The sequence below is a fragment of the Eucyclogobius newberryi genome, unplaced genomic scaffold (assembly GCF_026437365.1).
Source record: "Eucyclogobius newberryi isolate DKJ021-1_F unplaced genomic scaffold, fEucNew1.0.hap1 SCAF_2, whole genome shotgun sequence".
Lineage (NCBI taxonomy): Eukaryota > Metazoa > Chordata > Actinopteri > Gobiiformes > Gobiidae > Eucyclogobius > Eucyclogobius newberryi.
This window is the reverse complement of record NW_027315834.1, coordinates 5,797,373-5,821,065: the sequence shown is the minus strand read 5'-3', so window position 1 is coordinate 5,821,065 and position 23,693 is coordinate 5,797,373. Positions and strand designations below refer to the sequence as shown.

The following is a 23,693-nucleotide window of genomic DNA, read 5'->3' as shown; positions in this document are numbered from 1 at the left end:
AAGTAGAAACATGGAAGAAGGAGCCAAAAACAGGATTACTCACTGTTTTTGAGGTAACAACATGGAAAGAGTCACATTTCTACCATCTAATCTGGGTAATTTGTTAGGACGACTTAAATTACGTTCAGTCTATTTATATTTTAGTCCTCTTTCACTCAGCGAGAATTAATGTCGTTGATGTGAAGAAAGTCCTGCAGAAAAACCTCCTGGCTCAAGCTCTGATTTTACAGATATCCCCCATCGCGGTGCCAAACTCGATGCCATTCATTCTGCAAATAAACCCTCTCCAAATATGATTCCAATCTGTCTGGATGCCACACACGACAGCGTCATTGACAACAGTTTACCACACCGTGAGTGACAACTGACATGCCAGCGCTAAAAAGGCTAACATATTCTGAGGAATACGTGCCAATTCCGGGTCTTTAGCTTGGCCCGCTTCTCTCCATGGAGACAAGGCTAAGTTTAATTGTGTTCTAAAGTTTCAATCTGCAGAACAAAAAAGACATAAAATATAGTATTTCAAGTGCATAATGCATCTAACATTATCCAAAACCAACTCTTTACATTAGCCCCGTCTCACGGCCACACAAACTGCTGCGATCAGCTTTATGATTAAAAAGTATAATTCAGGTACAAGATAGATTGCATTTATTAAGAAAACGTTTATTATGTTTGGGTGATGTTACGTTTGGGAGCCAGACCACTGGGCCTTTTTGTCTTTTCTATCTTTCGTGTGCAGTTGGTAAAGTGTTCTGTTAACATTTAAAAAGTACTTATTGGTAAGTACATATGTGAGCAGATTCATTCAAAATGCTTTAAGGTAAAAGGTTAAAAAAAAATCTACAAACTAAAATCCAAAGATTCAAGGATGAATAAGAATCAATGGAAAACCAAACGGAAAAAAGTGCCGATAAAAAAGATAAAACACTTGAAATTGTCACAAGCACATCTTAACTTTTGTCTGTCTGAATTTGAACATTGCTGGAGAAGAGGCATGTCACATCTTCAGGAAAACAGTTTCAGATATTAGCTGCATAAAACTGAAACGCTTGTTCCGACATGATTCATATGACACCAACATGTCAAAAATATACTTTGGAGCTAAGTCATGAGGAGATTGGAGACACAATCAAATAGGATTGAGCTCACAAATATAGTTTACCTTCTCTTATATCGTACTCATAGCCCATTGGAGATAAGCAAGCATTATCGGGCGATATGTGCTCTCAAGACGCTTACATATGATAGCAGTGATTATGTTTGGAGCAAAGTGGTGAGTGTTTGAGGAGGGCAATGACTCGGAGCTTGCACAGGTGCACAGTCGGCTCCTGCTGATTTCCTGGCTGTAATATTGATCGTCTTCCTCCTGTTCCCCCGGTGTTCTCTCCAACAGCTCCTCTCAACAATCTATAGAGTAAATAAAGGTAATGGTCACAGAGATCGGCTCAGTGTCTATGTGTGTGTGTGTGTGTGTTTACGAGGCTGCGGTTTGGTTTGCCCTGAGCGGAGGTGATTTCAAGGTTGATTGGAAAAACTAAACTATTGCAAACAACAATTTAAAAAGAACTGTGTTTTGTTATGTATTGCTTTACCTCAGGGTTAAGGCTGTAAGGTAAAAGGACAACAAACTCCTATATTTTGAAGTAAGGCAATACACTGTACTTTTCGTACTTTAAGCCGCTACTTACGCTTTAATTCATACCACGGCCCAGACAAACGGGGCATCGAATTTATAAACTTTTGCTGACCACCGGGGGGCACTCTAGTAGGAAGCGCAAGCGTTTGACACACGTTTGTAGAAGAAGTTGTGTTGTCTGTATTTTAAGCTTCAAAATGCGCTGTTTTATTACAATCAAACTCATATTCACAGAGAAACTAGTCTAATGAAGTGAGTCTAGAAACGCAAAGACACACGTGGGGTGCGGACATGCGATATACTGCAGTCTGCAGTTTAGTGCCCGTCGCACTGTAATGAGACTTTCTTGGCCAGACCTGATGTTAGCACAAGCTCAGGAGCAGATGAACCAGATGTGAAGACACAGACACAGGTAAATCAGCTCACACAGAGTAATCAAGGACCGAGGGGACAGTGGGGACAGCTGCGATGTGTTTTATGTTTGTTAAGCTTCAAAATGCTGTGTTTTATTACAATCAAACTCATATACACTGATAAATTAGTCTAATTAGACCCCCAGTTCAAAAGACAACATGCACATGAATACCGTGTACTATGTGTAAATATCTCATGTCACAACATGTACAATTGTTGCCTTTTCTTTCTTTGCAGTGTAAACCTTAACAGGGTCCCTGTTCCCATCGCCATGTTACAACATGGGCACCTGCGATTTATTGACAGGTGCGGCTCGTATATGTACCATTTATTTATATAAGAAAAAAATTATAATTTTTTTTTTTTCTTTATCATGAAATGTTTTCATATCAATTTCTTGCTTCATTGTGTTAACATATTAGACACATGAAAAATGTACACGCCTTTTGAATATTTTATTTAGGATTTGAGTAAACTATATCTTACTGAAATTGGCGTAAAAATTCAAATTATGTCAATTTTTGTTTTTGCAATCCGGTTTAGAATTAGATATGAACAAATCTTTCTGTAAAATCTGTCAAAATCTTGCTATGTCCAAGATTGTAAAGTTGTGTGTGTGGGTGTAGGTGCTGATCTTTATGTTGGATTAAAAACATTTTAATTTTGGATTTTTAATTAAACATGAGACATCTTTAGGTTCAGTTTTTTTTTGTTTTGTTGTTTCCCCGTGAAAGCTTATGTTGAGAGAACAAACTGACCAAAAAACAAAACAAAATCAGTATTGTCTCCCTTTAAAAGTATGATGTAAAAGTACACAGGTCTTCATCTCTACAACATTTGTAATACATTTTGTTTAGTCAATATAATCCCTCATGTGTCCAGGAGACGTCTGTGGTAGACATATTTCAAAACATTGAGCTGATGACAATTGTATGTTATTAAGAAGTTTATAGAGAAATAAAAACAGCAGAAAAGGTTTTACCTCTAATAAATGTTGAATAACTCATGACACCTTTAAAAGATGTCAATGGGAGTTGCATTGAGGCCATTTAACTGAAGAATTAGTCTTATGTGTATATTCTAATTAGGTAATGAAACCATGTGATGCAGAAATGTAGTTTATTTACTGATTCCTTCTAAAATACAATATTAAATGATCATTATAGTGTTCTTTTTTTCAAATGAATGCTTTTTTCCACAATTGACCTTGCACGCCTTCCATTAAATCTGCAAGGAATAAACGACTCTTGAGACACATCTTATGAGCAATTAAAGCATCATTTCCTATGTATGTTTTTGATACAGACAGCTAATTATCTTAAAGTCGTTCAGCGGAATTGACCTACAAGCGAAACGATGACATTTTTATACCTTTTATTTATGGCAGCGTGCGAGATAGCGCTTGTTAATTTGTGGGGCATTTGGCCGTCCTCCAAAACATAAGCGTTAAAAGCAGAGGTTTAACACGGTGGCTGCCCTATGGCGAAGGTGACACGGGATGGTTTAAGTTACAGCTAGAATTCACAAGCGCTGGGCGAGGAGGTGGATTGCAAACGAAGGGCAAAACCGGTGGTCAATCAATCACATTTGCTTGGAGTTTTTACAGGTTTGTTTGTGTGTCTGGGTGTGCGCTAACCTTGAAACACCGAGAGTCTAGCATAGCGCTTTTGTGGCCCTGAAATTGGAACTATCTATATGACATTTAGAGTTTCCTCGAGTCCTTTGGGAAATCGTGATCTCTGACCATTTAATCTCTCTGGTCTACTTTCTGAGCACTTGTAACATCTGCTGCAACCACTTCAGGGAGGATACATTGTTTATTACATGTAAAAAATATATGTATTTAACAAAGTAAAATATTTTTTTCCCCTGTAAAGATATAGTGTAAAAGCATCGATTCAGTGCACTGGCTGCAAAGTGGCAAGTTAGCTGTTAGCATGCTAGTTATCGTTAGCTTAACCGTGACAGCAAAACTTGTTCGGGGCTCTGGGAGTAAAAAGCTTTTATGGTGAATAATTAGGATGCTCGGAATTCATTAGATAAGTGAGCAATACATTCGGACGACTGCAAACAGTTTAAAACAAACTATTTCTGCTTTTCACGGTTTCAAGACGGTAAAAATCAGGTACAGCACCTTTCAGTTTTGTGTCTCAATGCTAATGCTAATCAAAAGAAATTACATATATTAAATAAAAAAAAAAAAAGGTTTGTTCTTACTTCACTATCATTATTTTTGCTGTCATTATTTTAATTGTATGTATCCTATCGTTTTTTATTATACTTTTCTATTTTGTATTTATTTTTGATATTGCTCTAATGCTGTCACTGACCAACTGCTACACAGGGATGGAGGGAGAAAATGTAAAAAAATAAACAATTAAAAAACAACAACAATATTGCTTAAACTGTTGAAGTATCACATATGATGCACAACCTAATAAAATACCTTTGAAGAGAGAAGAAAAACATATAAGTAGTCTATTTTATCTGTGTTGGGTCACCTCCTGCTTAGACAGATTTACAACTTGGGAAAATAACAACTTTATAATATCATTTGAATCCTTCTGCTACCTATATTACCTTAACCCACTCCGCCTTCAATGTGCTTGTCCTTCTCATGCCACATCTTTGCCCTGGCCAGCATGTCTCATTGGCGCCTTTAGGGATCGTGGTGCTAAATGTACTCAGTCTCACTCGCGCACACACAGATAGTCCACCCAAGGGCTAGCACCAACACAAGAAACCAATTTTCAATTTACAGTGTAGAGGGAAAACTCTCTGCCCCCAGCAAGAGCTATCTCCCACTGCAATCTGGAGGGAGAAAGGCTTGACAGCAGCTGCGTTTTGTGTATTAAAACGCTGATGGGCCAGTGCGAAAAAGATACGGACAGATTTGAGAGGGGAAATTGGCAAGGGAAACACCTCAACCAAGCAAGAGGTGATGGGTGATTAAATATTAATACTGGCTTATGTTGATACAATAGCACCCTCAGTAAAAAACAGCAAAAAAAATAGTAAAGTCCATTTTTTGGAGCGGGTCCCATCTAATTCCTGGCACTGCTTACCTGCGTCTACTCTCTCACCAGGGTTCGGTGTCTGAGCCGGTAAACAATCCTAGTGGTAAAGGCTTGGTAATGGATCTAAGAGGGGCGTTGGAGCAGAGCCGAGGCCCAACTAGGCAATCTGAGACTGGGATGAAGTTGGCAGAGTGAGCCCCCCACCTCGGATCTCCTCCCTCACCTCCCAGGACTGGCGGCTCGCTATTACTGTGTTGTCATGCGCTGCAGGAAAAAGCCAGCCCAATTCAAACTGATTTTTAGAAATGCACGTATATGCCCAGTAACTACGATTGAAGACTAGGAGAGGCGCCAGGTAAGAAACAGAAGGGAGAATATTACAAGTGTTTGGACGTGGACTCACTCATTTTAGATCGATAGAGACGACAATCTACGCCCCTTCCAACGCAGACTAGCACGTGTGGTTTTGTTTTGGCCAACTATGTTAAAGTGAAAGTAAAAACTACCAAAGCCTCAATGTAGTTATTTGTGCTGCGAAGAGCAAATAACCTGTGGACCACACAGTTCCTGGTGTCTGAAAATGAAAATTAGATGTCGCTATTATGTATTATAGCCATATTTATTAGCAATTATAGCCACAACGTTTTGGTGCTGATGCTTAATTACTAGATGCACCAATTTCAGGCATTTTCATCATGGGTTTCAGCTAAGGTTGTGTTCAAAATATCGATATATTGCGTATTCCGTATCGATTAAAATATATATATATATTTTTTTTTTGTGGCCCGTAGGCTTCAAAAAAGAGGTGGAATAGTACTTTTTATCTGCTGTTTGTGCTGCGCTCCTCTCAGCTGAGGTGAGAAGGAGCTGTGGACCTGATCAGAAGCTGATCTGTGCAGAAGATGCTGCTGCAGCATGTTCAGACAATTGGCATGCAATTGTTTGGCAAGAAACATGCAATACTTTACTAGAATGTGTTCCTTATATTTCTATTTGGATCAGATGGTTGGATGTATGAAGTTATTAGAGCAGAATGGATTTATAAGTGCTTTGTGGATAAACCCATTTGGTACATTTTTAAGACCGTTTTTTTTTCAAAAATCGTAATGAGGGAATTGTATCGGAATATAAATGTACCGGGATACGTATCGTATCATGACCCCTGTATTGGGATATGTATCGTATCGTGAACCCTGTATTGGGATATGTATCGTATCGTGACCCCTGTATTGGGATATGTATCGTATCGTGACCCCTGTATTGGGATATGTATCGTATCGTGAACCCTGTATTGGGATATGTATCGTATCGTGACCCCTGTATTGGGATATGTATCGTATCGTGACCCCTGTATTGGGAGATGTATCGTATCACAAGGGTCTTGGCAATACCTATACCAGCCCTAGTTTCAACAGCTCGTTATTTGCAACATTTTGAGTGCTTTTTCCCCAACCAAAAAATGTGGTTCTGAATTGTTAATCGCTATGCCAACGGTTCACATTTCTTATTATTCTGAACTCTATGAATACAATAGGGGAAAAAATACCTTTGTGGTTAACTTGACAACAATCATTGGTATAAATGGGACAGATATGCCAAACAACATATGCCAGACATATTTTAGATTCATCTACACTTTTCATTCGTTGTTCCTTCTCTGTAACAAGTTGTTTGTATTCGGTTATTTCATAAAAAATATAGTACTTTTATTCCTTTGGAGAGTGATGGCAGGCATCAGTCAATGGCCGCTGCTTTGTGCTTGAAGCAGTCAATCGGCAGGGCCAACTCAAGACTATTGACGGACCACATTCACATCTATTCCCATGGCGACCACATGACCTTCTTATTTTTTGATGGGCTTGCAAACATAGCTTTCCACTCCACTGCAGACACTAGGATTTCAAGAACCTGTATGAACTCAGTCTCTCGGTGGACATAGGTCGAAGACGGGGGGAGCTGTACTTACATATTGTGGAGCACACACCAGCCGCAGTGGGGGTCCCCGGAGCCCAGACACTCACTGCAGGTGGAGTACTGGTCACACGCCTCCACTGGTACTCTGGACAACTGCAAAGAGAAACAAAAACAACAACACATGAGCTATTATGGTACTAGCAAGATACCGAGCGGACAACAATGAGATGGAATATTGTGGAAAAGGTCAGATTTCCCAGTTTTCCCAAGGACACAACAATAAGAAGTTGGGTGAGTAAGAATTGAAGTGTCAATCACATAGTTACAAGGCAAAGAAGTTAACCTCCAGAGCAAAGGCACATGGAATAATGTGAGGAAAAATGGCACGATGGCAATATGGAAAAGGAAGGTCATCTGGACACTGTTTTTGAGAATAAGATGTTTTTACTGCCATCCAGAAGTCATTTGTTACGAGTATCCTCACACCTTAAAGATAATCTTACTACTATTTAACCAGGGCAGGGCACTTTCAGGTTATAACGCCCCTAAAAGGCAGGACTTATCTAGCTCTGTGAGATATAAAGTCTAGTCACGTTTTTTTGAGTACTTTCACATCATAAAAAGAAGGGTTTGTCTCAAAAGAATAGTCCCAGTAATGACTAAATTACAAGCAGTTAAAGGTCAAAGATATGGCATATTCTCACATTTATATAGCACTTTTCTACCTTCAAGGCACTTTATATCACGGAAGCACTCACACATCCACGTACATATTCACACACCAGTGAACGCAAACACTGTGTACACTGGCTCTTGCTCAAGGATACTACTATAGTATTCACCTGCAGGAGTTGCTTAAGAAAACACTGGCAACAATAAACAACACACAAATCAATATTATCGCTACTAAATACATTATGAATTGATTATAGTAGTTGATCGATAGGCCGAATTTCCCTTGCAGCACATATAAAATACTGTCTGTCACAATTATTATACCATCTCCCGCAATAAAACAAAAATAAAAAGCTCCAAATAAGCAATTTACTTGTCCAAATGTTGTGTTGAAGTCTGTTTTACAGCCAGTGAAGCGTGCGCGCCTCCTGTGCCTAACCCTAATGGCTCCATATGGAAATAACCACCAGGGACCTCACTCCATTTATGATGATGTATAACCCTGCCAACTCAGACTGGCAGTGACTGGCACTGATTGGCACGGGCCCTCAGTGACCAGGCACAAGGGCCCAGCCGGCTACACTGTAAAAAAAGAAATTAGAACTACCAAATTTAGTTTTAGGTAGTTTGGACTGTATAGCTGTATTAAATATTAGAGCTATAATTTGGAAGTGATGGGAAATATTGATACTGACTGATGTACTGACTGAGGTATCGAAAAGTATTGATTCTCAAACAAAAATAACAATACTTCAAATGTCAATGCCAAGTTTTATTCCTGGGTTTCAGCTTGCAACACTTTTTAGACTTTTTTCCCATTCCAACGTTTTGTTTGTGCCTGTGTTGGTCTCTTTTGGAAAAAGACCTTTAGTCCAGAATAAAGTTGAATTGCAATTGTAATTGTATGTGCCATTTTAGTTTGGAAAAAAACATGTGAACAGTAAAATACTTAGACACAGTGCAAGAAAAAAGACAAAATATTTAAAAACCTAGTTAATATTGTCCAAAGAACACATTTCTAAACTCCAAACATTCCACAAGCAGAAATAAAAGAAAAAAGAAAAAAAATCTGAAATCAGGTGTCAATAAAGTACAATTTTTGCCTTTTCTTTCTTTGCAGTGTAAACCTTAACTGGGTCCCTGTTCCCATCGCCATAGAAACAGCATGGCGCCCCATAATAGAGGTCTGTGGCACTTTTGATTAATGAGGCTTGTCCGCTGGATGACCGCTGTCACTCAGAGTGCTCCAGCCTGACAGGCGAGACAGACACGAGACAGGGCCATATGTGGCTGATACTGGGGTCCACACGCCCCTGTCCAGAGGCAGTGTTCTGCACTAAACACACGTATAACCTAAAGTGTACAGTAATCAAATTTAAATCATACTTTGAATAGTCACAATTAGCAAATCGCAAGACTCCAATATTTAGCGAACATAATTAACTCTGCAAACAACAAATGATCCTGTCTCATGTAAAGATCTCTGTTGTTTATATGTCAACAAACATGTTTTGAAATGTATTGTATTAGATCAGCACTTCAGATTTCATTCATTTCATGTTTAAAATGTGAACTTAGAACATCTACTATCAAAGCATGAAAAGCAAATAGCGTAATCGCAATGCTTTTCAGAAAAATCACAATTAGTCGTCCATTACGCAGTTGTAATGGACACAATCTGACAGCAGAACGAGTCTGCTGATGAGTTATGGCAGGAGTCACCATCCTCTTTAGGACTGAGGACTTCAAGAGCAGCGAGTTGGTCGAGGGCTACCAGTTCAAATAGCCTAAATGGGCCTCCAATTATATAAATCAAAACCAAATTATATAACCCTGGTTTAGGTCTGGGTTGGTCCTAGTCTGATAGTGGCTCTGTCCTGCGCTGATGGCTCCTTGTCCGCTCTCTGTAACAGCCTATTCCAGACAAAACTTGAACCAGAGTTTTTTGTGAGGCTCAAAGGAGGAGCAGTGAACACAACCTCGTGAACAGGATTAGTGAAACAAGCGTGAGTGAAGCAAAATAAACTCCTATGTTTTTGATGAGGGAACAATCTTAAGACATGGTTAAAAGCACAAAATAGTAAATTTTGCATAATTTGATTTCGGAATATTTATCTTGTTTTGGTTTGACTGGTTTAGATTTATTGAACCTTGCTATTCTACTTTCTTCAGTGTATTTGTTGTCTTGTCTTCATACACTCTTTCTTACATTGAAGCTACATTAATTGTCCCTGCCATGAGACAAGTGAAACAATGTCCTGTTAGCAAAGAGTCAAGTAGACTCAAAACTTCTCAAACACTAATTAAAATCATATTCACGACATTTCTCGTAACCACATAACCTTTCAAAAATAAAACAAAGTTCCAAAGTGCCCATCAAGACAAGTTGCAACAAGAAAAAGTGAGAAAATCCTTTTGTTGTTGTTTTTGTTACTAACATGATTTTTGGCTTCCGATGTTGTCAAAGTTTTATTGTCACTTTCCTTCTATTATTTGGCTTGAGAGAAGAGGAAAACAACAAACCAAATCTTTGTTTGGCTGATAAACAATGAAAGTGCTTTTCTTCTGTGCATAACCTTTGTTTGCATAAGATTAAGTTGTAATGGACCCAGACAACACTGATGTGCTTTGTGCTTCTCAGAGAGTTATTGCCCTATCTGCCACTATATACATATATATATACATATACATATACATATACATATACATATACATATATATACTAAGCCAGAATCATTCTTTGTAAACAATTTGTTCATTATGAATCATGAATCAAGTCTTTGTTCATGCATTATCAAGGTTATTAAAAGTATAGTTACCGTATATACTCATTTTGCATTGAAACATTTTGACTGCACTATATTAATTAAGGCACATTTTTTATTACTCGACTAATTATTTTATTAAGATTATGAGAATTTCAATGGACAACAGCAGAAAGGAGAAAGCAAGGAGTTAGTTCTATGTATATATGTATATGTACTTTTTATGTATGAGTCTGGTAAATACTAAACTACTTGTGTAGTTTAGACCTCTACAACTATGTTCTGAAATGCATGGAATTCATAAATGATTTCAATGCTCCTGGACCTGTTCCAAAAGAAGCACCTTGTACAAAATCATCAAACATTTTATGATTTTTTTAACCAAATATTGCTTTACACTACAGCGAACATTAATATGAATTGTGTATTTTTTATATTTACCTTGAACAATTCCGAAAAGACAAAAATTCCCTCCACGGATCAGAAAACCTTGCATATCTCTTCACACAAAACTCCAAATGAACAAATAAGGCAAAACTTTGTAACATGTTTCTTTTATTTCGCAATGTTCACCAGCTCAGCTAACTTCACCTGCCGGTCACTCAAAAACTGTCATTTATTTTGGGCTGCGGACAACTGATCCGGCACTGTCAGAAAACACGAGTGGATTTCCGTGTAATCTGTGTCCGTGTCGCCACATCCAGCGCTTTGTCTCCGATCTGCGGCGCCACAATGGCCGAGCAGCCAGACAGAACTGTGGTAAACAATGGGATCGTATCTGAGCGTTTTGTAATTTAACAGCTCATCGGTGGCTGAAAACACAAACATGCCACTTCACATGTACATGAATAAGAAAATACATCCAAAAAGAAGACGACCGGATGTACTGATGTCTTTCAAACACTTGGAATGGTTTCAGAAATGTGGAATTGTAAAGTATTTGCATATACAATGTGTCCATAATAATGTATAGGGATAGTTTTGGACATCAATATTGTAAAAATAAGAAAATATAATTGGGAATGAACTAGTTATTGTATTTGAATGGGACCACACTGGGCTATAGTATGAATTCAGATGATCCACAGATTCCATTATAGAACATTAAACTTACAGGTCAGGTCCACTACACGCCCTCTTCATTTTAGCCATGTATTTATAGTATTTGATCAGGGACAATGCGCAAAAACCATGAATCTTATAAAACCTACCTCTTGTCCGTGGCATTTAATGTTACGGGACGGGATATTGTGTTTTTTTTGCTCTTTCCTCTGTATGATCTATGATACGCCCCAGTTACTGTATGTGAAGCACTTGCTGACGTTGTTTTAAATGTCCTATTTAAATCAACTTGCATTGAATCCAAAGAAAATATTGTATGTGCCAGGTTTTCGTAAAACATTTTCCTCATACATCCTCTTGAAATAATACAAAATTCACAAAAACTATTAGCTTCAGATGTCTTTTTACATTTTTCAAACACCCATTTAGCTTTTAAACGTTATAAATAAAGCCTTTATGATCATCCGCTCTGTCTTTCCTGTCACTCAAGATTCCTCATCCCCCCCACACGTTTTGCCCCTCTTTTATGAAAACTGAAAATGAAAAATTGGTGGGGATTTGGTGGGCAAACGACCCGATGCACCTCTTGACTCACACTATCTTCACTATCGGCGCAGACGGAGCGCGCTCAGTTTCTCTCGGCGCGGCCCGGCCTATCATATCAGCGGGGATGAATACAAAGAACAGGAGAGTGGCATTTACGACTCCCGACTGTTTCAGGTGAGCAAATGACAGCCATTACGCCCCGCACTCTCCCCTCCTCGCACAAAGGGACGAGATGGAATAGGAATATAATTATGCTTTTAAAAGGCTGAGATCACACGAGTACTTGATGCTTTAATGTCTGCAGATGGAGACTCGGAACAAAAATGATGTCACAGTGACTTCTATAGCATGAGTATGTCTTTTGTGTACAGAAGATGCAGGTCAAATGGAGATGAAGGGAGAGTTACGGAGTGATCTGATTGGAGTAGAGCTGTGTTTCTCAACCGGAGGTACGCGACGTGGTGGTGTCATAAGACTTGATAAGAAAATGTGTCTGATTTCATGGTGCGCGAGAAACAAGAAATGAAATGAAATTACAAAAAGTTACAAAACTGATAATACTGCTGGAGTTATCTGATTTAGTTACTTTTTCCGTCACAATGCACAGGTTACAGGTCAGATCTGTGGAGAGGCGACCCCACGCAAAATAAGAATGCATGTTTTTGTATGTAATTTTAAGCAATAAAACATTGGTAATTGCAATGAATGCATAGATAGATAGATATGATTAATTGAACAGTTCAGGAAAGGCACTGACATCTCCATGGAAACAAAGCAGGCAGTATACCAGTATGAAATGTGACTCAAGTGTAACTTAGTCACTTTGAATATATACCAAAGATTGTTGGAAATTCTGTGGTATGTTTTAATAGTTTGTATAGATCTAATAAGAAATTTGAAAGTTTATGATGAATTAAGATTCAATTGTCATTTCAAATGTATAATTTTGCTTTGGCATGTGTGAGCTATAATGAAAATGTTTTTGTTGTTTTGGAGTTTGCAATATTGAGTGCAAAACTGACCTAAAAAAGAAACAGAAACATCTATTGGAATCTTCCAAACAAGGATACAAACTGACATTTCTGCCTTTTTGTGCTTTACATTTATAGGCACATTTTATTTTTTACATTCATGTTTTTAGTTAAATTATTGTCTGCTGAATATATTTACCAAACATAATGAGATTTAAATTTTTGTCACTATCACCCATCAATAAAGTATAGCTTACATCAAATATCGCCCTAAGCATGTATGTGTTGGATTCCTTTGCTCTGGAGAGGAGATGAAGTGGCCTGATTTTGCTGTTCTTCCCTCTCTCTTCCACCCCTACACTTCCCATGAGCCCTTGAGTCAACCCGCAGTCGAAAGTAATCATTTATTAAATCGGCTGGGACTTTTATTACCCTCTAATTCCTCTTCCTCATCTCCGTTTCTCTCCTTATCCCTGGCTCTTCCTGCCCCGGCCACTTGTAATTAAACAGGGATTGCACCTGCAGCCAAACTCCAGCGCTTTAAATGAGCAGAGAAAATGAAATGAGTGCAGTGCTGCTTGAAGCCTGCGGGGCATTCTCTGCTGCTCTTATCTGTATCCGTCTCCCTCAGGCAAACCTCATCTCATCATGCCTGAGCTCTTTCTACACAGCTCAGGCATGTTTGTTCATCAACACTATACTGGCAGTTAGTTATTATGAGGGTCACTGTTTTGGACCAATGCGAATGCAGGAACACAGTTGTAATGAATGTTATTGGATGGCATTAAAGCTCAGAACGAGTCCGGTGATGATGTACGGACTTAAAAACTGGCTATAATGTAACAAATCTGGGACATTTTGACTTACGAAACAGGATTAATTGAACAAGCATGAAGCTAAATAGAACTCTAAAGCACAACAAAGTATGTTTGTGATGAAGGAACAATGTTAGAACCAGGGCCAGACAAATGTAGATTTTTTTGGAGCCGGTGCCAATTTTGAGGGAGTAAGAAATGCCAATTACTAGTCCTAAACATGTAGTTCGGAGTCATTGTCCCATTTAGTCCAAAGTTTAACACATTTGTCCATGTTCAATGTAGTACTCGATTGTTCAAATGTCACTTATAATGTCGGTCTAGTCCATAGCTGTTGGTTGAGTTTGTGTCAATTTTTTTCACTGCAGCTTGAAGAATAAATAAACCAAAATGGGCTCCTTCGTGATGAATACACAAGTGATTCTACTCCTGTGCACCCAGGCTGGACCCAGGCTACCCCCATTAGCGTTTGCTCAAGATGCTAACAATGCGACGCCATATTTAGCGCAGCAATCAAACGACATTGTATGGATTCTGTATGCTCTGGCCTTCACAATGAGGCGTGGCACGTCCATGTGGCCGAATGGGGCCAGTTAAGCACCAATCCAAAACATTTGCGCAAATCAGCCAATTTAATCAGCAAACCAGTAAATAGTTTGGTCCCCGCTTATAACAATTACAATCCTTTGTTTCGTTTGTCTACCTGTGCTAAATTTGAACATGTGCAGGTCTAGTGGAGACACGGGAGTCTAATGACGCACAGGAGCACATCTGCAGCCGGTGTCACGTCACAGCTGGCACGGCTCGCGATCCGTCAAGACAAACTGGTATTATATCATAAACTCAGTTAACAGGGCCCTGCTGGCTGCCAGCGCAATATAGTCCTCCTCATTGGAAATACTCCGAGGTCAAATGAGAAAACCATCCATTGTATTGTCACGTCTGTCAGCGCGTGACAAATGACTGGGATACAATCAATCATCTTCACTTATCTCACCTTTCCAAGAAGCTCCGGGCCCCACGTAAGCAAGTTAGCTTAAAAAAAAAAGGGGGCCCTGGGCGTTTTAGTAATAACAATATTCAGATTGACTAAATGATGCATGCATCATGGTAGTGCTGTTTTTCATCATGTTGAATTCGACTTCACACCTGAATATTTTTTCATTTTGTTGAGTCTCTAGGGCAGGAATAATGTATCAATTGGCAAGCATAAGAAGTAGTTTTGTTATTACCAACGTTGCAAATGGATTATGCTGTCCCCGGCACTGCTTGAGTTGGTCTGTAAAAGGTAATTGTCAAAATGCTGAAACACAATGAGCCAAGAAGGAAAATAAGTAGTTGCTGTGGGTGCCTTTGTTTGTTTGTGTTCTCTGCAGTTGAAAGATACAACCATTATTCACAGGGAGGGGCTGAATGTCAGGTGTTTACTGGACATAAATGAACAATGCAATGCAAACCGTCCCCTTTGGAATAATGTACGTGGGCCTCAAACCCCACCATGGACACAGTGGATGGATACCTATGGAACATACTCCTGACAACGGGGAAGAAGGCCCTCACAAAAAATGGATGACTCAAACCGCTCCAATGATTAAAGACTGGACTGATATCATAACAGACATAAGCACAATGGAAATGTTTATTTTTTCATCTTTTACTCCTTTTACTTATGTTCTCCCTGGTCCAGCTCGTGTTTTTTTGTGTTTCTCTCTTTTCTGCTGTTGTTATTTTATGTTATGTTATGTTATGTTATGTTGTTGCATAGTTTTTGTTGTTGTATGTTCTAATAAAAAAAAGAAAATTGGCAAACGTGCCCTCCATGTGAGTTCTATTCTGGCGCATGACAATTTGCTGCAATGTCCTTCCCTCGCTCATCCCTATGTGGCGCTATACTGTCCGGTCTAATAAAGACTATGGGCCAAACATCATCCTGTTAATTGAGTTAGGCTTTATTTTTTCCAGCTTCAGAAAATGCTAATTGTGTTTTGATTTGTGCCTCTTTATTTGTGCTCAGCGCTCTAAAGTTGTACCACATTTTCTTCAAAGCAGCATTCACAATACTAACATTTCAAAGCCGATTTGGGAAAGTAAAACGCTCAAAACTCTATGATAAACTGTCATTTGCAGTCCACAGTAAGAGTTATTTAGGACAGTCATGCGGTCTAACTAACTAACCCTCAGGAAAAGTTCACCTTTGTCCTATTTATATAATTTCTTTTATATATATTTTTTTAGTTACATAGAATTGAACTTTAACATAAATAATTTAAAGAGATATCGAATAGATCATCATTTTCCATGTTGTTCATTGTAAATCATATTATTTTTTATCTAAACTGGCTTGATAATAGAAATAGGTCCATTGACTCCGTGTTCAAAACCGTGACATTTCACTGTAACAAGCAGCAGATTGTCATTAACACATTTTTATTTTTGAAAAGTGGCTAGGTGACATTTTAGAACTCTATGTGTGACTGACCATGGCCAATCCAGTTACATGTCTACCCGGAGACTTATTCACAGATTCTGAAAGTGTGAATTCAAAGCTTTCCAATGATGTCTCACTCATGTAGATCTGATCATATTTGAGTAAGTTGTGGTCATTTGAATGTATACAACTCTCAAACCCATTCACTGAGAAAACGGCTTCCAAAGTTTCTCACCGGAGTGAGCCCAGAGTCACAGGGGGGCTCATTTGCATCTCATTGAGATAAGCCCTCCCCCTGTCACACTGACACCACCTTCCCCCTACAGCTGTCACTGAAGACTCAAGAGGAGTGTTGTTATTGATGGTAACTGGACTTGAATCAGAATTAGAAGTTACTATATTAAAATGGAAATACTTGGATTACAAAAGGCCCTGAATAGAATCAAAGAATCAGAATGAGAATAGGGTTCATTGCATTTGTCGATAAACATAATTCACAGGTGATTCAGTGCACCAACAATGGTGCACTGAATGATTCAACACAAACAACAAAAGATAAGATAAGATAAGATAGCCTTTGATGTTACAACGCAGTAGATACAGGGGGAAAGGACAGTAACTTATAGGAAGTTTAAAAAACACTCTTAATAGAAGAACTCTTATAAACAGATGCCAGGGCCAGGTATACGAACTTTTTTTTTTTTTTTAAGCTTCTGTGTGACACATATTATGTGTCACACAGAAGCTTAAAAAAAAAAAAAATCACAACTAAATACAGGGACGTGAGCGGGGATAGGGGGTAGGTGAAGATGGTCGTCAGCTGCAGGACAATAAAGGATTATACTTAAACATACAGGAATCACAAAACAACTTTTAGTAAACTATTGTTGAGGAAACACTGTTATAACAAGGTTAAAGGCTCATTAAAGTTAATTTAGCATAATATGTCCTGTTTAAATGTGAATATTTTGCTAATACTTTCAGTACTATTTTTTTATTTTTTATTGAAAGAATAAACACAGACCAATCAAAACTTGTGTGTAAATAAAGATACAGTCCAGTAACATTGTCAAAAGAAGAAGAGAAAAAAGAAAGAAAGAAAGAAAAAAAAGAGAATAAATAAATAAATAAAAGAAAAGAAAGTGCGGAGTGGGCGGAAAGTACTATTTATACAACATTTTCGAGTTATGTCCCCACTGGCTTTCATCCAGGCATCGATTTCCCCCCCCCAAACTCTTGTCAAATGTAGAAAACAAATTCCCCTGCAATGAAAATAACGTCTAAACTCTATTCTACGTCTACTCTCTTAGGCAAATGATCATCTCCTACAAACACAATTCAAACTGAACACGGAGGAACTGTAAAGACGAGCGAGCGAGAACAGATAATACTTCAAAGCGAGCGCACTCCGAACCGAGTCTGCCCCACTTGGTTGACATTTTTCACAAGTATGTCGCGACAGGGCCCTATCAGCGGCGTTCACCTGCCTTGTTAAACTCAGCGGCAGCCCGCCAGCTAAACTGGGACACAACATAATCTACACATCTAAACACCTTTACAACCACCCGCGGCACGCAAAAGAGGTGAAGACGCCGCGCTGGAAGGGACGCGCCTTGGCAGACTCGGAAATAAACGAGTATTAAACATTTGCTAACAAAAATAAACATGACATTTGACTTTGAACGATCACAGCCCAGGACAGTGCGCATATTGCTCAATAATTCACATGTACAGATCTGCATTTGCTCTGCCGGTTATGAATAATGTAAGCGTGTAAAAGCGGGTGTTGCTGTCATAACACTTTAGGGTGTCGCACATGTAAGTACTGCATGTACAAGCAAACATTGGAGCGATCAAGAAGTGCGCAGCTCCTGAAGCCACAAATCTACGTCTTTTGAACGGCTAAAGTGCGTTATGCTCGTTCTTCATGTATCGTTCATCAAATAGAAAAAGCTGCTGAGTCTGATGTCTGCTGAGCCACATCCACAATATTGCAAACAAATAAAATAAATGATGTGTAGTGTGGTTCTGGCAAAAACCCAGACTGTAGTTGATGATGGTATTTTCTTGGATACACAGATACTGATCAGTACTAGAATAGTATCTAATCTGAGCCTCGTATCTTTGAGCATCAGTACTGGAAATAAATGTTAAATATGACCCATTTTGACCATTCCTGAAGCGTAATAGAATGTTTTCTCATCATAATAAGTAGTAAAAGACCCCCTTGTTATAAGACTACAATTATTTAGTGTTGAAAATGCATCAGCAAATGAAAAAAAAGACTGATTTTGATTTGTGTCTGTTGTTCTTCCTCTGGTTTATTCAGTCTGTTCAATAAAATCAACAAAAATCATACACAAACGCTTTTATATAGGTGTTTTTGTTTATTTATTTTTTTATGACCAAGCTTTTTACATTTCGCTTTTTTACATGTAACCAATCAGAGAGACCCTTACTTCTTTACTTTTATTTACATTGTATTTTCTTGACATTAGCCAGTATGATCCGGAGTGCCACTAATCTGAGAAGCTAATCAGAAATGCTATTCAGAGAAGTTAATGCCGTTTGCAAAAGGTTTTCTTAAAAAGATTCAGGCATGGCAGAGGGCGATCCATACCGACAAATACAATAGAATAATAATGTACATGGAAAAAATAGAGAAACGCTCTAATCATAGAGCCGAAAGTTGAAGCGACACAATATTTACATTTTTTTATTTTTTTCACGTTTCATTTAACAACATCCTTACATTTGATCTAGTTGTTATGGTTATTGTTATAAGTCTCCACAAGTGCTCTCACTGGTTACTATTAATCCACCAGAGCTTATTCACTAGAGACTATTTGATCTACTTGATGTGTAAACTGACTGTTCATAAAGCAGCACATCTATGTAAGCCACTAATAACAAGTGCATGCAACAGAAGAATCCAATTAGAGGAGAACCAATCACTGACGGTCGAGCTGACACATTTCACCATTGTTAAAAGAAAGTCACTGATGTCAATGATAATACCTTGTAAGAAAGATTTAGAAATACATAAGGATTGTTTGAAATACCTATGTTTCTCCCGATGGGCGATGGTTTAGTTCTGGTTTGGACCTGGTTTGGGATCGTTTAACTAATAATTGAATATAAGAAAGGTTTACAAATGTATTGTAAAACTCACCTAAAATAAATAATCTTAGTTTTGGACGCGGTTTAATCTAGTTTAGCCTAGTTTGCACCTTAATATTCCTTGCGGAGGCCTGATTTAGTCTGGTTATTGACCCGTTTAAGACCTAGTGTAGCCTTGTTTAGACCTCATGCAGTCTTTGTTTATCCTGCGTTGCTTAGTCCTTGTTTAGTCCATTCTTTCCAACTAGTTAATACTTGATTTGTGTTGGTTCAGTCCCGGATAAATCCAAGCACTTTAGTCCTGGTTAAGTCTCGAAACAATACTCGAAACATCGTGATATCCAGACCTTGGATGTCTGTAGTGTGGCCATGATGGAAGAAAGGACTTTACTTTATTTCCTTTGCAAATCCCATTACAAACGGAATGGATTTTACACGCCCAAATCTATAATCAAGTCAGAAACTAACAATGGACAGCAAGGGCATGAGAAAACGAAGGCTGAAGCAGGCGTTGGTAAATTGAAAGCATAATTGAGCAAGCATATGTTCAGAAATTTACAACGCGTTCGATTTTGGCACCGTTTTGCAACATGTACATCTGGCGGTTTGTATGGGAAACTCCAGCTGTTTTGCTTTGCTAAACAGTTTGGGGAGGTCATTCAAAGTAGCCTAATATAGTAATTACAACAAAATCCGAAGCGCTTTTGCAAACTTGCTTGCTCATTAATAGCATACGCTAATTGGTATGGGAAATGAAAGCGCTAACACTACAACTACAATCAGAGAGTTAATGGCAAAACACAAAAGAATCCTACATAATGGGTAAAATGGAAATTAGCCATCCTTAATAATTAATTTGCTATTCGGTATCTGGGCAGGCTGTGAGCACAGACACAGGGCCGGGAGTGGAGCGGAGAAAAACAGCTTTTGAATCTGGCTATTAACAACTATTAACACGGTTGTGCAGAAAAGAGGTAATTTTTTTAATGTGACTCGAAACATTTGGGAGTTGTTTCAATAATATTACATCTAGAAAAGCAAGAAAAAGACAAATAAATCTCACTCAAAAAAACATCTAACTTGTTTTGGGCTTTTTATACTTACAATATAATATAACATTGTTGGTTGAAGATGTGATAGGGAGGATATCCCATTTAAATCCTGCTTAAAAACATACCTCTTCACCCGAGCCTATGACCTCCCCTCCCCGAGCCTCCTCTACCCCACTGTCTACACTTCTACCCCCGTTACATCTCCATCATTTTCTTTCTACCTCTTCTGTCTTGTTTATTTTATCTGTTCATTATTGTGTATTGTACGTGCTGCCCCCCCCCCTGTCTGTAAATACCCCCCCTTTTTTGTATATGTCAAGCGTCTTTGGGTCCCTGAAAAGCGCTATATAAATAAAAGATTTATCATTATTATTATATGATCTTTTTTTATAAAACAAAAACGCTAAACAGAACCATCGTGTCCAGAGTCACTTTTTTTTATTTTAGAAAAAAAAAACTTGGAAAAGCAGTGTGGGCGCCTATTCATTGATCTGACCTGTAACTTTACTTGGTGGCGTCATAGTTTAATGCCATACTGTGGAACATTCCAAGCTGTAGACAAGTATCTGACCATTAGTTCCCTGTACATAAAATGATTTTCTGTTGAAAAAGTGTCAGTTTGTACATGGCGAGTCATGCGGTGTTTAGTGTGTATATTTGTGTACATTTGTGTATATTTGTGTATATTTGTGTGAACCCAGGCGGTGTGTCGGGGCCTTTCCTCTGCGCTATTTCAACAGGGTCCGTGTCCATTACCCAGAGTGCTGCAGTTTGGCTCCACATTCCATATCATCAAAGGCACTAAGAGAGATGTGGCGATGTGCAGACATACGGTACACAACAATGACACACAAAAGGACCTGCTCGCATATTTACTCAGCCCTGCAGCCCTGATGCTCCACATAATATAAAACAACATATCCTTATAGGACACAAAAGGGCAAACAATGTGTCTCTTCTCTGATCTGGCAAAAATGAAATACTTTATGCAGTACTAAATAGCCTGTTGTGACACAAGAAAACCACCTACTTGTATCAGAGAATAGCCATGTTTTGCACTTAAGTGATTGTGACTGATAAAATGCGTTTTCTTTCATTTTTGTCCGTAGAGCTATTGTTTTGATTAAATTAGTTTTATACAGCCGCTACAACTGTGATGCTAGCTTGTTTGTTAACGGCAGGGGTAAATAAAAGCCACTCGCCTCACAATAGTAATTCCCTCAACACACTTTGTAAATCTAGCTTGACATTTAGTCAATCACAGGTGTTTTCATTGGTGTAAAATGCCTTGAAAAAACATACGTTCTTTCTTGTGAGCGGGGTTGTCTCTGCACAAATGGGGGTCTCATTTCAAAAACTATATATTTCTAAAGAATTTGTTTTATTGTAGTTGGGGTTTAGAGTGATGAAAAAAATGGGGCCGTTGTCATAGCAACAATTCAAAACTAAATGTTCAATCGTTTAAATGGTCAACTATAGATAACAGGAAACCAAAACTCGTAATCATCAATCATTAAGTAGCGATTTACAACCAAAGATGCGCAAAGTATATCTTAGTTTATGAATTATTGACCCACAAAGCCCTACTGTATTTGAAAGTGATATAATTACACATCTATTTATTTACTGGCCTCCTGTTGTTTGGAATTAGTATTTTTCTATCCACTTGATAGAATGTAATCAAAATAATCCAAAATAAAATATAAGGAACTTCCAATAGCAGCATGAAAACTATGCGCTATCCACGGGTTTCAGAGTGACAATCAGCACAGTTTCCATAGCAATTACCAATTCAAAAATAAATATTCTAGCTTTCAATGGTGGAAAGTACTCAAAATGTCACAATTAATCTAGAAACCTGAACTCGTGATGGCTACACAGATGATTGAGTCCAAACTGTGAGCGCTACATGTTAGAGCAGCAATGAGCGGAATCATTAAACTGCTGCAAAACAACCCAGACTGTGCAATGTAAAAAAGCATCTTCAAACCTGGACTTGAAAGCGTGTGATGTGGGTTTAAATGAAGTAGAACAGACCTGTGTTTCGGACATGACGTAGAGGTGGTGGTAGTCTGAGGAGAAGGCCATGTCTCTCAGGATGGGTCCACTGGTCACGGCCTGGACGGTCTCATACTGCTGCGCACGGGACGAGTCGTCGACCCGAATCTGGAAAACACAATTACACACATTACATTGACTTGATTACAACTCACTATGGAGAGCTCACTTGGTTTGTATTGGTGGCTTCCCTCTCTAAAGATGCAACAGTTTATTCACAACTGATTATTCATAGTCTTCTTTGTTCACATTATGGGAAGGGGCGTGAAAAATATGACAATAATCAGGTATGTTTCTGATGAGGGAACAAAGCTAGAACGGTGTTAAAAGCACAGAAAACTCCATTTTGCATCATAAATGTCTTTTAAATGAGCACAATCAGCCAACATGAGGACTGAACTGTGTAGCAACAACATTGTTCTAAAGGACACATATTATTCATATTATTAACATTAACTCACAAAAACATACTTGTATTTAGCTTCATTTACGCTTATCTCATTAATCCTCTCTTTCTAACCCTGACAAAAACCCTCTGTTTCAAATTTCCCGGATTTGTCGCATAGAAATACCTCATGCACTGTTTTAAGTCTGTTAATGGCTCTTAGTGTTTCTGTCAAACGGCTCCTGAGCATGTCTGTCAAATGTTGTCTTCTGAAACATGAGATACCAAAGCAGCATGTTTAAATAACAATACAATGAATGCAATACTGTAATACTACCCTAACCCATGTCCTTTAAAAGTATAATGAAGCCTGCGTAAATTCAGCCTGGAAGACCTAACTCCACCCATCTACATCAAGGCCTCCATGGAAGGACCCCTCTCCCCAGCTCCATCATCGCACTCAAGCGGGCGTGGCCTGTCCGTCTGAGAGAGTCAGATCCCTCACTTCACCATGGACTCTCCCAGGTTTCTGCGCTTATCCCAAAGAGGTTATGCAGTTTTTCCCGGCCAAGAAGGATTGGTAAAAGGTCAGGGGGCGTCTGTACCATGGCCCTCGCACCTGCTCCTCATCCCCAATCAACGCTCTCAAGTGACTCCCCCCCCCCGCTCCCAATCAGCGCCCAGGTGGTCGCATTTAAGCCCTCAGGCAGATGGCTCGGCCGCTCAAACCGTACTGCGACCCACCACCTCCCCAGCTCCTCCTCTGCATTCCCCTCATCCTTTACCTTCTTTTCACATCTACCACCACCAGTCTCCAGGCTCCGGGGGGAGA

General features: G+C 38.8%; 1 protein-coding gene across 2 annotated transcripts in view; it reads right to left on the bottom strand.

Annotated features, from left to right (window-relative positions):
- The window catches only part of plxna4 (plexin A4), a 313,531-nt gene that overhangs the window by 118,259 nt on the left and 171,579 nt on the right, over positions 1 to 23,693 (bottom strand). For both annotated transcript variants that reach the window (XM_072454782.1, XM_072454783.1), the window contains exons 4-5: positions 22,456 to 22,584; positions 7,037 to 7,137 (exon numbers count right to left, since the gene is read on the bottom strand). In XM_072454782.1, the coding sequence (XP_072310883.1) occupies positions 7,037 to 7,137; positions 22,456 to 22,584 (230 nt within the window). The remainder of the gene's footprint in view (positions 1 to 7,036; positions 7,138 to 22,455; positions 22,585 to 23,693) is intronic.